The sequence below is a fragment of the Megalobrama amblycephala genome, linkage group LG1 (genome assembly GCF_018812025.1).
Source record: "Megalobrama amblycephala isolate DHTTF-2021 linkage group LG1, ASM1881202v1, whole genome shotgun sequence".
NCBI lineage: Eukaryota > Metazoa > Chordata > Actinopteri > Cypriniformes > Xenocyprididae > Megalobrama > Megalobrama amblycephala.
In genome coordinates, this window is record NC_063044.1 from 53,116,513 (window position 1) to 53,131,932 (window position 15,420).

A 15,420-nucleotide genomic window follows, 5' to 3' on the forward strand; every position below is an offset into this window, starting at 1 on the left:
TGAAAACAGTTTACAGTAGATGTTGTGCAAAAAGACACAAAAAGCGCCAAAAAAGCATCACAACATCAAGTAGTCGAAATGATTCATGCACTATTTCCCAGTTTCACAGGCAAGGCTTAAGCCTATAGTCCCAGACTAAAATACAGGTTAGAGCTGTTTTAACTGAAAGCTATGGAAGCTTGTTTCTGCCATGAAATAAAAAAAAAAGTAATTGCGTCTTTTTATCTCACAATTCTACCTTTTTTCTCAGAATTGCAAGATATAAACTCACATTTGTGAATTATAAAGTCAAAATTGTGAGATAAAAAGTCGCAATTACCTTTTTTATTTTTTTTAGTGGCGGAAACAAGCTTGACATTTTAAAGGGAACCTATTATGCCCCTTTCACAAGATGTAATATATGTCTCTGGTGTCCCCAGAATGTGTCTGTGAAGTTTCAGCTCAAAATACCCCACATATCATTTATTATAGCTTGTCAAATTTGAGCAAAAACACGCCGTTTTTTTGTGTGTCCCTTTAAATGCAAATGAGCTGCTGCTCCCGGCCCCCTTTCCAGAAGAGGGCGGAGCTTTAACAGCTCAGGCTTTAGTTACTCAACAACAACAAAGCTGGAGAATCTCACGCAGCCAAAATGAGGATTGTCAGTAATGGTGTTCAGCCTTACATTGTTCAAACTGGAGTCGACACTGATGGAGAGACTCAGGAAGAAGTTACAACTTTTAGAATGAAACTGGACGTTTCTGAATGGTTAGTGGATAAATTTATGTAGTTGCTGTGGAGTTGATTCAACTCATCGACTAGCATGTGTCATCATGTTAATCTTTTGTGCAAATCCAGTGTTGAATTGACCCTCGTTTGTGGGTCTTCTTACTTTGCATTGAACTTTGAGCATCGTAACGTTGCAGATGTTGTTTATGCTCTAACAGCAACGTTACACACTAACTAAAGTTAAAAAAGTGAAATCATAATCAACCACCCCTTTAATATATATGTCAGTGCCACTGTTCTGTCTCAAGATGCATACCAGTAATGTTGTTCTTTTTCTACACATTTTTGTACCGGCACATTTATAAAAGCTATACTTAAATGTCCAAACTGAACTAAGGCCTAATCCTGACTTAACCTAAACCCTGTCAGTGAAACCATGCCTATAATTCTTTAGTTGTACACTATACATGAAAATCTTCCTCTGGCTGTAGCTCTTAAATCTCATTTGTGCATACACTAAAAACATAACTTTGCATTTAAGCACATGAATGCAAATATTTGTATCTACACAAGCTTGTTTTCATGAACCACACATCGCTGAAAAGTGTCCAACACATAAACAAAGCAATTATTGCATTCTCAGCAGTGCCACACGAGGCGCTACAGCAGTATTAGCATATACTGTCATTTTTCTTTTCAGTGCTGAGCAGTTCAAGTTAGTTAAACTGCTGACATGTTTACAGCAGCTATACCTTAATAATAACACATCAGTTTTGATGGTACAGGCATTTAAATGTAATGTCTCTAGGGATTTATTTGCATTCGTAAATTAAAGGCATTAATACCGTATAATTCTCTTTCTTACGATAACAGCAAGCAAATAAGTCATTACATGCAAATTCCAGACAGCCGCTCTGATTCATTTTCACAAACAGACAGAGAAGCTGCATTTGGATTTGTTGTTGTACGTCGGTCTGTAACGCGGCGCTTAGAGGATTTGTGCAGTGCAAGCAGTCTGAGCCGGGGTAAAATAATTACCCTCAGCCCTCTCGCTGTCATATTCCTCGAAGCCGCATATACAGATATCACGGTTTATTGTACAGTTGCATTTACACCGAGCGACATGCTGCATTATTCATTGAAGTTTTTCTTTTTTTCTGGCGCGTTGCTCTCTCACTCACTTCCCGGATCTGAACGCTGAACTGATCGAGATTCACTGGAGAACATCACTGTGCACAAACAACTGTTTCCAATGGTTAACAAAATTAAGTTCAGTTTCTATTGGGACAAAAAAGAAACTTCTGAAAGTATGAATGTGAAGTATGATTCAGATTTTGCGGCTGAAAATATTACAGTTTTTCTCTATTGCTACTAACACGATATAACTGATTCAGTTGGCCCAATTTCCCAAACCGTTTGTAGCCATAAGCACTTCTTACATTTGGTATTTTTGCATAACGGAGAGACGACTGCCTAGGGGAGGGAGAGAAAGTCTTTTGTGAGAAGACACTGGTTATACAGTTTTCTCGATTGCTAACACACTATAACTGGCTCAGTTGGCCCAATTTCCCAAACCATTCATTCAGTTCTAGAAACAAAGACACGTTTCTCAAAATGTTTCACACATGTTCCAGTTTTCTTAATGTTTTCTGTGAAACTGCACAAAAATGCCCTCATTTTACACAGGTTTAACCATGTTCTCATTCAGAAAACACAAACACATAATATAAATAACTCAAGTGTCACACTGAACTAGCACACATTTATCCATCTGTAAACATTAAGTAGCAAAATTGATGCGTGAATCTCAGGATAATAAAAATATGGCCACAGGTGATTATGTGCTTTGGAAAATGAGTCCTAGTGGTGGGAAACAAAGAGGAAGGGGAATGGAAAAGAAAAATGAAGGAGATGGGATCAAAGGACATTTGTTCCTGATGAAATACAAGCATTAGTTGACCAAGTTTTTGTAATGAACATGAGGGAAATTAGTCTGCAGACTCATCTACAGTGTTTTTACAATTACAGTACATGGTAGCAGTACTTTAGAAGTGAAAACTTTCACTTGTACTTTCAATTAGTAAAGCTCCAAAGCAGTGTTTTGAAATCGGCCATCATTATATTGTTGAAAAGTCATTTTGTTTTGTTTTTTGGTGCACCAAAAATATTCTCATCGCTTTATAATATTAATATTGAACCACTGTACTCACATGGACTGTTTAAAATATGTTTTTAGTACATTTATGGATCTTGAGAGAGGAAATGTCATTGCTTTGAATGAAAGCCTCACTGAGCCATCGGATCTCAACTAAAATATCTTAATTTGTGTTCCGAAGATGAATGAAGGTCTTACGGGTGTAGAATGACATGAGGGTGAGTAATAAATTACATTATTTTCATTTAAAATAATAGTTTGAATGTGTTTATTGGCGAGACAAAACACATCCAAATGATAAACTTTCACTCTATGATGATTAAATAGCAGTTAATCCACGAATCACATGTGTGTCGAACCATTGGACCTTATCCGTACGGATCACAGATTAACTGCGATCCGTTGCACCATTGCAATAATTAAAGAACACACTTATCATCGTGATTACTATCATACCAGAGATGGAGAAAAATCCTACTCCAGTAAGTAAACGTGTCCCTGTGAACCGACCCTTCAAAATGTTGGTATTCAAATGCGTTTCCTTCCATGTTTACTGGTGCGCATCATTTATTTTTACCACGCATGCGTACCACTTATGTGCATCCCTGACTATAACACCATAATATATTATAACATTTACGGTATAAGTGTGTTTCAAAATGCTATACTATAAAACTTAAGGTTATATAAATAATAAATAGACCTATGTAATGTATATAAAGTTAATACTAATATAATAGATAGATAGATAGAACAAAGGGGCATTGTTAGGTAGATGCAGAATAAAGTGCCTAAAACCCCCTTAGCTGTGGGGGCTTGATGCTTTTATAAAACCAGTAGAAATAAAGATATTAAAGATTTTAAAGCCCTATAAAGCCATGGCTTACAGTGAATTTAGTAGACATGTTTGTAGAATAATTTACAATGGCTTTGAATGTGGCTCAACCAATCAGATTCAAGGACTGGAACTAGCCATTTTATAAATATACATATAGCATACTGTACTAAAAGCAGAATACAGGAGGTCTTAAATTACTGGAGGTTATGGAATGCCGAAAGCAAATAAATAAACAGAAAATGAATTTACAAGAGGGGGCTGCTGGTGCAGGGGCATATAATATAGGACTGTGCAACATTGACCTTTTCTCATTTCACAAACACACACAAACACACATGTTGGGTTTCCATGTTAAATGGGGACATGGCAAAGACAATTTTTTAATAGGCTACTGTACAAATATTCTAATCTATCCCATACCCCTACCTATCACAGAAAAAAAGATCTGCATTTTAACATTTTCAAAACCATAATTTAGTATGATTTTATAAGCTGTTTTCCTCATGGGGACCAAAAAATATAGACACAAGGATTTTAGATATTGGCATCTTTGTGTGGTCGTTTTGTCCCCATTGGGTTTACCTGAACCACACCCACAGCCACCTCACACCTCACATTAAAACACACAATACCTGCAGATACCATGGAAATATGTGTCATGAGAAACCCAGCATGTGTCTGTGACAGACATAAACTTAAAGGTTCAGCAGGGAGTAGCATCTCTATTGCCTTCCTTGAGCCCAATGGAACTGAAATTGAAAAATTACTTAAATTTCAGAGTCAGATTTTAGTGACCCTTCAGTCTAGTTAATCATGACACCAGTCGTGTTCACTAATTAATCACTAATGGGAAGAAAAGGTGGTGATATTAATAATATATACACATATCAGGCATTTTATGAGCACTGACAGGTTAAGTGAATAACACTGATGATCTCTTCATCACGGCACCTGTTAGTGGGTGGATATGTTAGGCAGCAAGTGAACAAGTTCCATTCGGAAGGGCTCATCCCTATGCCCTAATCCCTTCAAAGGGTTTACCCTCCAGAGTGAGAGCTTCGAAGAGATGAAGGGTGTAGGGGTCAAAAAAACTATTTTTCTGAACGCACTTCAGCGTCATCTTAACGAGACAATCAAGGAGGCACCTTCGTCTTTTTCCCCCGGTTTACTCTTCGTATTAATATGTAACATTCATTTACTGTAGTAACATTATAAGCTACTACCGGTGTCCTACATTAAACATATTGTATATTGTGTCTATGTATTTGAAACATTTGAATGGACTGATAAAGGGAGCTGTAAAGTATTTTTATTGAAGTACAATGTCATTTTGATCATAATAATGTATGACATGTAACTCACATAAATATTGCAGTACTATAGAAAAAATATTATACATACATTTATAGGTAAAATCGAACTCCTAACCTCTTGTACACATTCTGTGATGTCAAAGGATCATGGGGGCCCGAAGTGTCCATCAGTTGTACCCTTCGAAAAATCCAAAGGGCCCTTGAAGTGGCCAATTTTGAGCACTTCAGTTTGGAACGACCCTTCAGTATGGCAGCCATGATTGTTTTCACTCTGAAGTGCCCTACGGAAGGCATTATATCCTCTTTGGAATGCATCGCTTGTCCTCAAAGTTGATGTGTTAAAGCAGGAAAAATGGGCAAGCGTAAGGATTTGATCGAGTTTGACAAGGGCCAAATTGTGATGGCTAGACGACTGGGTCAGAGCATCTCCAAAACTGCAGCTCTTGTGGGGTGTTCCCGGTCTGCAGTGGTCAGTATGAAAAGTGGTCCAAGGAAGGAACAGTGGTGAACCGGAGACAGGGTCATGGGCGGTCAAGGCTCACTGATGCACGTGGGGAGCGAAGGCTGGCCCGTGTGGTCCTATCCAACAGACAAGCTGCTGTAGCTTAAACTGCTCAAGAAGTTAATGCTGGTTCTGATAGAAAGGTGTCAGAATACACAGTTCATCACAGTTTGTTGTGTATGGAGCTGCATAGCTGCAGACCAGTCAGGGTGCCCATGTGGACACAGTGGACATGTGAGCATCAGAACTGGACCACGGAGCAATGGAAGAAGGTGGCCTGGACTGATGAATCATGTTTTCTTTTACATCACGTGGATGGCCGGGTGCATGTGCGTCTCTTACCTGGGGAACACATGGCACCAGGATGCACTATTGGAAAAAGGCAAGCCGGCGGAGGCAGCGTGATGCTTCGGGAAATGTTCTTCTGGGAAACCTTGAGTCCTGCCATCCATGTGGATGCTACTTTGACACGTACCACCTACCCAAGCATTGTTGCAGACCATGTACACCCTTTCATGGAAACAGTATTCCCTGGTGGCTGTGGCCTCTTTCAGCAGGATAATACTCCTGCCACAAAGCAAAAATGGTTCATGGTTTGAGGAGCACAACAATGAGTTTGAGGTGTTGACTTGGCCTCCAAATTCCCCAGATCTCAATCCAATCGAGCATCTGTGGGATGTGCTGAACAAACAAGTCCGATCCATGGAGGCTCCACCTCACAACTTACAGGACTTAAAGGATCTGCTGCTAACATCTTGGTGCAGATATCACAGCACACCTTCAGGGGTCTAGAGGAGTCCATGCCTCGACGGGTCAGGGCTGTTTTGGACCAACACAATATTAGGAAGGTGGTCATAATGTTATGCCTGATTTGTGTAAAAAAAACTAACAAAAGTTTGTACAAAGATGCTTGTTACTGTTTTGCATTTGAAGCAATGTGAAAAAAAACAAAAACAACCTAAACCTAATAAGCTGATGTGACTTTTTAATATATGAATCCCTTTTAAGGGTTTTAATAAATAATTTTAATATAAAGTTTTAATTTTAATATAAAAATCTCATGATATTGGTTGCTTGTTCTATAGGGTCAGTGCTGTTTCATATATGCAAATGGAAATGGAACATTAATTTTCAGTACCTTGTGCTTAAAGAAGAAAAACCGCAAACCCACAGAGGTGAATTTGCCCCCTCATTTCACAAGACCACTCATGCCATGCATAACCTGGTTCTCACACGTCTCTCAGGTGTATCCTCTCACACATGCACAAAATGATCCACATATAAATGAAGATCTTCCACAAATGCATGCATGATAAATGGACAAATATATATGCTGTTTTGTACGCTTATACAATACAATCAACAAACACATACAGGTTGTGTTATATATGTATCTGTAATTTAATGTCTCATAATTTATCTAATTTACTGTATATTGCTTTAACAATGTTATAAAATATAATAATAACTCACCCAATATCACAAGTTGCATGTTGTTACGTGTAGATGGTGCAGAGATGAGGCAGATACGGATTTCCACAATATAAGAAGTACTTTAATTAACACAGGGCAGGAACACCAAACTAACACTTAACACAACAGAGAACGGACGAGGAGTGAAGGGAGTGAGTGCAATATATGGGAGTGCTGACAATAGAGTCCAGGTGCAGGTGATGAGTGATGATGATGGGCTGACGAGGGAAGTGAGTGCAGGTGTGGAGAACAGGAGGATATTGGGAAATGGAGTCCAGGGGAACAAGGGATCCGTGACAGTACCTCCCCCTCCCGGTAGGCGCGTCCTCGCGCCGTAGATGGAACAACCGGGAGGGGGGTGGGCGCCCTGGAGACCTCAAGCCGGAGCAGGGGGAGGAGCAGACTGGAGTGGAGGTCTCCAGGGCAGGTTCAAAAGCCATGGCGGGTCAGGGGCTGAAGGCAGCCATGGCGGGTCAGAGGCTGAAGGCAGCCACAGCAGGTCAGGTGCAGCGGGCAGCCACGGCGGGTCAGGTGCAGCGGGCAGCCACGGCGGGTCAGGGGCGAAGGCAGCCATGGCGGGTCAGGGGCCGAAGGCAGCCATGGCGGGTCAGGGGCCGAAGGTAGCCATGGTTGGTCCGGGACCGAAGGCTTAGGGCCGTTGAGCCCAGGCGGCGGTGAAGGACCGGCGGGAGATGGCGAAACAGTAGGCTCCGCCGACCGAAGCGCAGCCGGGGCTCCAGAAGGCCGCAGTGGAAGCAGTAAGCCAGTCAACAAAACGAACACCGGGGGGAGTGAGGAGGCCAACTGGAACTGAGGGACGGAGTGACGGAGCGGAGACGGAGGAGTGTAGTCCAGAGGGGAGGGCAGGCTGACGAGTGAACAAGGTGTGAGTGGAGGCAGGATGGATACTGGTGAAGCTGGTGGACTGATGGGCAACGGTGGAGCAGAGGGAGGTTGGAGACGGGGTGAAGGTAATCGCCCAGAGGTCTGAGGTGGAGATCTGGGCGAGGGGGCTTGAGGTGGAGGTGCAGTGAGTACATTAGTGGGAGGAGGCGGGAGAGGGAGGCAGGGAGGGAAAACAGCCTTTGAATTAGAGACTTTTAGAGCAAAGTTCATCATAATAAAGGGCTCGGTGGTGGCAGGAGCGGCTGGCTCGGCGGTGGCGGCTGGAGCGGCAGGCTCGGCGGCGGCGGCTGGAGCGGCAGGCTCGGCGGCGGCGGCTGGAGCGGCAGGCTCGGCGGCGGCGGCTGGAGCAGAGGGCTCGTAGGCGGCGGCTGGAGCAGAGGGCTCGTAGGCGGCGGCTGGAGCAGAGGGCTCGTAGGCGGCGGCTGGAGCAGAGGGCTCGTAGGCGGCGGCTGGAGCAGAGGGCTCGTAGGCGGCGGCTGGAGCAGAGGGCCAGTCCATCCCCTCAAACACAACTAGAATGCCCGTTGGAACGGGAGTGGGCTCACTGGCAGACACTGGAGAGAGCTCAGCAGCAGGCTTGGAGAGGATTGGAGCGGGCTCTGGAGAGACTGGAGCGGGCTCTGGAGAGACTGGAGCGGGCTCTGGAGAGACTGGAGCGGGCCCTGGGGACACTGGAGCGGGCCCTGGGGACACTGGAGCGGGCTCTGGAGACACTGGAGCGGGCTCTGAGGATACTGGAGCGGGCTCTGGAGATACTAGCGCAGCTTGCTTCCTCCTCCTCCATTTACGGGACCCAGTTGAGGAGTGTGGGTTCCGTGTGGGGCAGGCAGGGAGTTCGCTGGAAGGGTATGCGGAGGAAGCCGGAGGTTGACTGACTGGCCCGGCCAACCGTGTTTCTGGATGGACTGGACGACAACACTTATCCTGAACCCTATCCACGTAGAATTTGGAGCCATTTAACCACAAAATTAAATTGATAGTTTCGCTTAAGGAGAAACAAAAAACAGGTTCATCCAAACGGATAGTGTCGTCATCCAATCCATCCAAAAACAGGGAGATCAAAACTGCTTCAGGCCAGTCCGACAAATAAGCGAGCTCAACGAACTCCTCCACATACCTCTCCAGCGAACGACCTACCTGCAGGAGCCCGATAAGGCGATCGCTGGCTGTCAGGGTGAGAGGCGTTGGAGGAGCTGGATCCAGGGAGTCGGTGAAAGTCTCCATTTTTTTTTTCTGTGGAAAATCTGGTCGTTTTTTGGTCCGTTCTTCTGTTACGTGTAGATGGTGCAGAGACGAGGCAGATACGGATTGAATAACAAAATAACTATAAATGCTGGAACTATTGCATTTACAATTTTTAACATGTTTGTTTTTCTGACTCACTGATACTGAACCTCTGACACAGATTGCATTCACACATTCCTCGTCCGGGCCACATTCACACGTCTATGTCTGCATTGCAAAATATTTTTTGAGTATGAAAGCTCTCATTTAATGGTTATACTATATGTTAAATGTACAGGGCTTTTTTCACAAAAGAAAGACCCACAAAACATCCTAAAGCATGTTTTAGCTAGTTGCAACAACAGTGAAAACAATTGATGTGAAAAGAGAACCTTGCACTATCCCAGCTAACAGATTTTTGTTATAGGAACGTTCTACAAATATTCATTGTTGGTTCTGGGAACTTAAAAAATGTCCTGTTTTCTTGATGTTAGAGGAAAGTGTTTTATAAAGTATGATGTTCATGAAAGTTGTCGTTCATTCAACTTAATTTTGATTAACAGTTCAACATTGTTTCAATCATTCATTCAAACACCTGCTGTGAATAAGCACTGAAAGAAAGAGAAATAAGAACACAAACTACAACTGTATTCAGCCACAGCCTTAGATGAACTGAAAATAAAAACATTAAATCTATCAAGATCTGATTAAACAACTCCACAGACAGCATTACCAGCTTCACTTATTACTAACCAGGGGTGCGTTTCCCAAAGCGAACTATGGTCGCAAGTTCCGTCGTTACCAATAGAGTTCAATGGGACTTACGACCATAGTTGGCTAACGATGCTTTCGGGAAACTCGCCCCAGACTGACTTTATTTCCGACAGATGTCTACAACAGTTAACAGAGGTTCAGATGTTGATGTTTGGTTGAAAATGTTTAGTTTCATGGAGATCAGTGTTTGCTTTAGTTGGTCTCTTGACTTTTGTTGCTTTCTATTTTAGCAATTGCAGGTGTTTTCAGAAAATATTTCTGCATTAATAAAGCAGATCAACATGTCTGTTTTAATGGTCAAATGACTGCATTAATGTGGTTTAAACAACTGCTTTTTCTGTAATGACTTACAGAATTGAAGCATTAATTGAAAGATATTGAACTCAGCTGATGTGATAAAGATAATTTATAACACCATTGTTGTGTTTCAGATGACGATTTCAGAAGATTATATGATCAATTCTAAAACAAAAATGAACTTGATGTTAAGCTTCTTTGACAGTTTGTGGTTAAAGGCATAATTCACCAAATATCATTGAAAATTTTAATTTTCTTCTGACAAAATCTGGTTTATTAATTACATACCTCCCTAAAATATGCAAATTTAAGTTCCTATTTCATCAACTATCGACTTTCAGTGGATCCATCATTTTCTCATAAAGACCCTCCCCTCCTGATGAACTATAAAATGGGTGCTCAAACAGGCATGTTATTTCATTCACCTGCTGATCAATGATGGATCTTCAAATCTCAGTTTTTCTTCTGTTCATTCTGTTCACTGCAGGTACAAAGACAAATAGTTTTTACAATGTTCCTGACTTCAAATACAGATCATATTTTTCCACTAAGTGTTATGAGTGCATGCATGATCCAACGGGTTCTTGTATGAAAATATCGGTGCAATGTCCCGTTGGATTTTACAAATGCTTCAGCTCGACAATGGTAATAGAACACGGTAAGTTCAATATAATGGGTTAAAATGCACTGTTATATGTGACTAATGGTATTATTTACTGGTGCTGAAACAGTGATGTAACTTGTCACAGAACTGCTACTCATTTTTTTGGCAAATATTAACAAATTCAGTTGCAGAAAATTCTATATAGATTTCTACTATTTACTTAGCTTTCTCTCAGATAGTAATAATGCAATTGTATTAAAAAAATGATTGAAATTACACTGTAAAAAGAATTGTTGGTTTAACTTAAAAAGTATGTTACCTGATTGTCTTAAAATTCTGAGTTCATTTATATTAAAAATATGAGTTAATGAAGGTGATTGGTTTAATCTACAGAAACTCAAAATACTATGTTAGCTGAACTACATTGATTAGGTTGATTTGACAAAATAAAAATTTAATAAATCATGAAAATAATTTTTAGTGTAGAAAAATGCTAAATTTTGTCTTTTCTTCTTTGCAGTTGTGAGATAATTCATTATCAGAAAGGCTGTTTATTAACTCTCACACTGCTTTTTTTTAAATATACATAACGTTTTCCAACAAAACAATGTGCACTTGAACTGGTCTTTCCTGTATTATTCAGGTTTTTTAGGTCTTGATACTGAAGTGATGAACAAAACATGCGCTGTTGGCTGTAAAAGTGGGTCCTTGAACTCTGGCAAACTAAAGATTTCTGGTTCCTGCTGTGGCACTAACTTTTGTAATGCCATAGATGCTCCAGGTATTGTACTCTACTGACCAAGTGCAAATGACTATCGTCTTCAAAGTCAAAAGTCAATGGGTGGACTTGATTTTCTATCAAGAACCGATAGGGAATTGGGGCAGCTAAAGGAGTGTTGTTTCATTATTTGATGTTATATATGTAGGGAAAATAACTAAATATGCTTTTTTCCCCCTCCTGTAGATCCCCGAAAGAACATTCCTAATGGAAATAAATGTTACTATTGTGATGATCAGAGCTGCTCAAACATATTGAGCTGTTCAGGGACTGAAGACCGCTGCGTTACATTAAGAAGTAAGAATTTGGAAAAGAACATTAAAGTCATTATTTGTGGCACTCCATCATTAACTGATACAATTTACAGATACTAATTGCTAACTTGGTTCACACAATGCTCAAAGCAGACATACCAACCCAGATTGACTAAACCTGTTTTTTTTTTCTTTTCTTTTTTCATCAGTGACTTTGGGAGGGGCACTAATGGTTTTAAAAGGGTGTGTCTCTAAATCTCTCTGTGATACCCCAACATCTACTCTTATTCAGGAGTTCTCATGTTGTGAGGGGAACCTGTGTAATGGTGATAAGCGTGTCAGCCAGAGCGTCACCCAGAGTTCCATGTATAACCGTGATAAAAGGGTCACCAAGAGTTTCATCCAGAGTTTTGTGCATAAGAGTGACACCCAGAGCTCCATATATAACGGTGCTCACAGCGTCACCCAGAGCTTCCTGTTCCTCTGCTCTTCTCTGCTCTCCTACTTCCTGCTGCACTGAATTGTACTGATTATATAGCCTGTATTTCTTTGTACTATCTTGTCATCATTCAACAAAAAAAAAATCTCACCTGTTTTTTTTAGTCATTTAAATAAATTTTTTTGTGTAATTTATAAGCAGGTGGCAGTAGATGAACTTTCGTACTATATATTGTAAAAAAATAAAATAAAAAAATTATATTTCTATTTCTATCTCCTTCCAATATATAATCCAAAACCCCCAAGATCAACTTGTGCTGATGAAATCCTTTGGAGTCTGAATCTGCGTGAGGTACACTGTAAAACCGTACACTGTAAAACAGTTTCAACTAATTAAATCAAATGAGTACTATTCAAAGTTTATTGTAAGTTTATTGTTTATTGTAGAAAAAAGTGAAAATAGCATATTTTCTTAGTGATAGATGCTATTTACACTAAGTGCAAATAGCGATATATTCTATTTACACTATGTAAGAGTAGCAGATCTTTGCAATAAGTGTAAAAAGTAATTACGCTATTTATACTTATGAATAGTGGCAGATATTTGTGTAACAAAAATGCCAAGCTCTGTCACCAACCAATCACAGAGAGCACCATCACCAGAATTTAAATCACGCGAACCTGAAGCCCTTTCAGCTAACTAGCCGGAAAAAGTATTTCAGCACACACCTCGAGCCTCATAGTTGTCTGGTCTCATTTCGAGAAAGGACTGTTTACCTGTACTCCACGTTCCAGCAACAATACTCCAACATTCTCTCTGTTCCTGTTCTCCATGTCTCCCTAGTCTTCTCCTTGTGTTCCATGTGTGCAACTTACCTCCAAACACACCAGCATCTACTCGAGGTGTGTACTCTCTCCAGTTCTGAAGATCTTCTCACCATCTGCAAAGACCGTAAAACAGTTACCATCTCATCTCTCCATTGAGCTTGATGATTTACTGTTTCCTCACCTGCTTCTGTTTACCCTGCTTTGCTGCAATAAACTAACTACTGTTGAATTGTATACTTTCTGAGTCGTTTCGTTACAATTTGCACCTCAGTATTGTTGTATTGTCTCTGAATATAAGACATTTTTAACTCATACATGTTGGAAAATGACCTTTTTGAAGACCAAATCTAGTATTTTATAAAGAAAATGCATTTATTTGAAAATTTTCATATTGCATGTTTTTCATATTTTAATTTTTGTATTGCTGGTAAAATGTACCAACGATCTCATTAAAAAATAAAAACTGGGCATACCATAAAATAACCTGTAGCCCATCTGAATTAGCATTTAGGCTATCCATCTCTTCACGAGTTTGTTTCCTCATAAAATCTTTAAGCTAATAAGGTTAAGCGTATTTGGCTTGCTGTCCGCTGTGGAGGGGCTCAAGGAAGCAGCTTCAACTCGAGCTTGGATATACCCCCTCGGGACTACTAGTGCCTGGAAGAGGAGTATGATAGATGAGATGCCTAAATTATGTGGTGGAGTTGGGGAGGTGGAGGCTTTTTGCGCTCGCGATCTTCTAACATTACACTCTGACATATTTTTAGACACACTCGTTTTACGCATATTTGGTGCCACCTTTTGTTGCGGGTGTATTATTGACATAACCCGTTTTTTTTCAGATGTGTTTCTAAGAAGAAGAAAAAAACATTGTCTTATATTTGAAACAATATGGTAATAATAACATAGTGTAAACGTTTTTACTTAATAAAATTATTAAATGGATGCAGCCTTATTGGGACAATAAATCCCTCCCTACACCTACCACTAACCCTACCTGATAAATACTTTCATATTGGACACTCGTTAGGCATTTTATTTCCACTTTTCTGTCATTTTCTGAATTTTTCCTTAAAGTAAATGCCTTTCCGATCTGATATGTGATGGGAAAAGGGAGATCGGCAAAAGGCGGATTTGAACTTGGGTCGATAGCATATTTTCACGCACTATACTCTCTACGTCACTACAGAGAACAGACTATTTAAACTGAGTGTAAATAAACACTCTGATATAAGTGGTATTATCAACTCAAAAATGTACTACACTGTAAAAAAATATTTTCATGATTTATCACAACATTTTTTCTTTTGTCAGATCAACTTCAATAATTAATGGTTCAGATAACATAATATTTGGAGTTCCTGTAGATTAAACCAATCACGTTCATTGTATTAACTCAAATTTTTAATTTCAATGAACTCAACCAGGTAACTTACTTTTTTAAGTTAAATTAACAATTCTTTTTTACAGTGTACTTGTAAACTCTTACAGTGTGAGTGATTAGTAAAGTCAGCAGAAGTATGATCATAGATTATCTCAATGAAAGATCAATGATAATGAAAGCTAAGTTCTGCCTGTATTTGTGCATGTTTCTAACAAATCAATTACTGTTTAGAAAATGACTATGAAAACAGTGATATTGGCACACCTTATCTGGTGTGCATGACCTGTAAAATGACACAATCTTCATAGTTATTTATTGACAGAGGGTCTTTATGTTGGTGCTTTGCCTGGATATTTCTCACAGCTGATGAGTTTGCAGTCAGAATGACGGCTCCAGTCATAAAATTTCCAGTCAGAAATTTTCCTTTTTACCTGAAAATTCTTAGTTGTTCTGACAATTCTTTTTTCACATATTGTTGATACATTTCAGTTTTTCTATACTTCTGCTCACCATACACATATATAAGTAGTTTCTTGATTGACCATTCGACATCTGTTGTACTCAAACTAACCTGATTTCTTTTTTTCCATCTAAATGCAAATGATTGCTCTCAAAACATCAGCCATATCTGTGGCCCATTTACAGTGCTGTCATGAAGAATTAGAGCTCGCAGGCATTGTTCTCATGTCCAGAAAGATGTATCACCCCACGATCCCCGAATATAAAGGGACGGAGGTGTTTGTGTTCTGCTGGAACATTCATCTAAGACTTGTGCTCTTAAAGGGGTCATATCACGAAAAAACTATGAAATAAGAGTTCAGTATGTACTATGGAAACATACTCAAAGTTTAAGTCTTACTGTAAGAGCATGTATTGAAACAATGGTGATTGCTTTAAGATTTGCACAAAAAGCCTAGCTGGCTTCCCCTAAAATTCCATCAAAT

General features: G+C 40.1%; 1 protein-coding gene across 1 annotated transcript; it reads left to right on the forward strand.

Moving 5' to 3' along the window:
- Positions 1–10,626: 10,626 nt before the first annotated feature.
- On the forward strand, positions 10,627–13,326 carry LOC125250175 (ly6/PLAUR domain-containing protein 3-like). The gene is made up of 4 exons (XM_048162617.1): positions 10,627–10,848; positions 11,438–11,575; positions 11,759–11,869; positions 12,036–13,326. Exons 1-4 carry the CDS (start codon positions 10,629–10,631, stop codon positions 12,344–12,346), a joined length of 780 nt encoding a protein of 259 aa, XP_048018574.1. The 5' UTR covers positions 10,627–10,628; the 3' UTR covers positions 12,347–13,326.
- The last annotated feature ends 2,094 nt before the right edge of the window (positions 13,327–15,420 follow it).

Coding starts and splice junctions, on each gene's coding strand:
- LOC125250175 (XM_048162617.1), top strand. CDS start 10,629: ATGGATCTTCAAATCTCAGTTTTTCTTCTGTTCATTCTGTTCACTGCA. Junction 10,849..11,437: donor GACAATGGTAATAGAACACG/GTAAGTTCAATA, acceptor TGTATTATTCAG/GTTTTTTAGGTCTTGATACT. Junction 11,576..11,758: donor TAATGCCATAGATGCTCCAG/GTATTGTACTCT, acceptor CCCCTCCTGTAG/ATCCCCGAAAGAACATTCCT.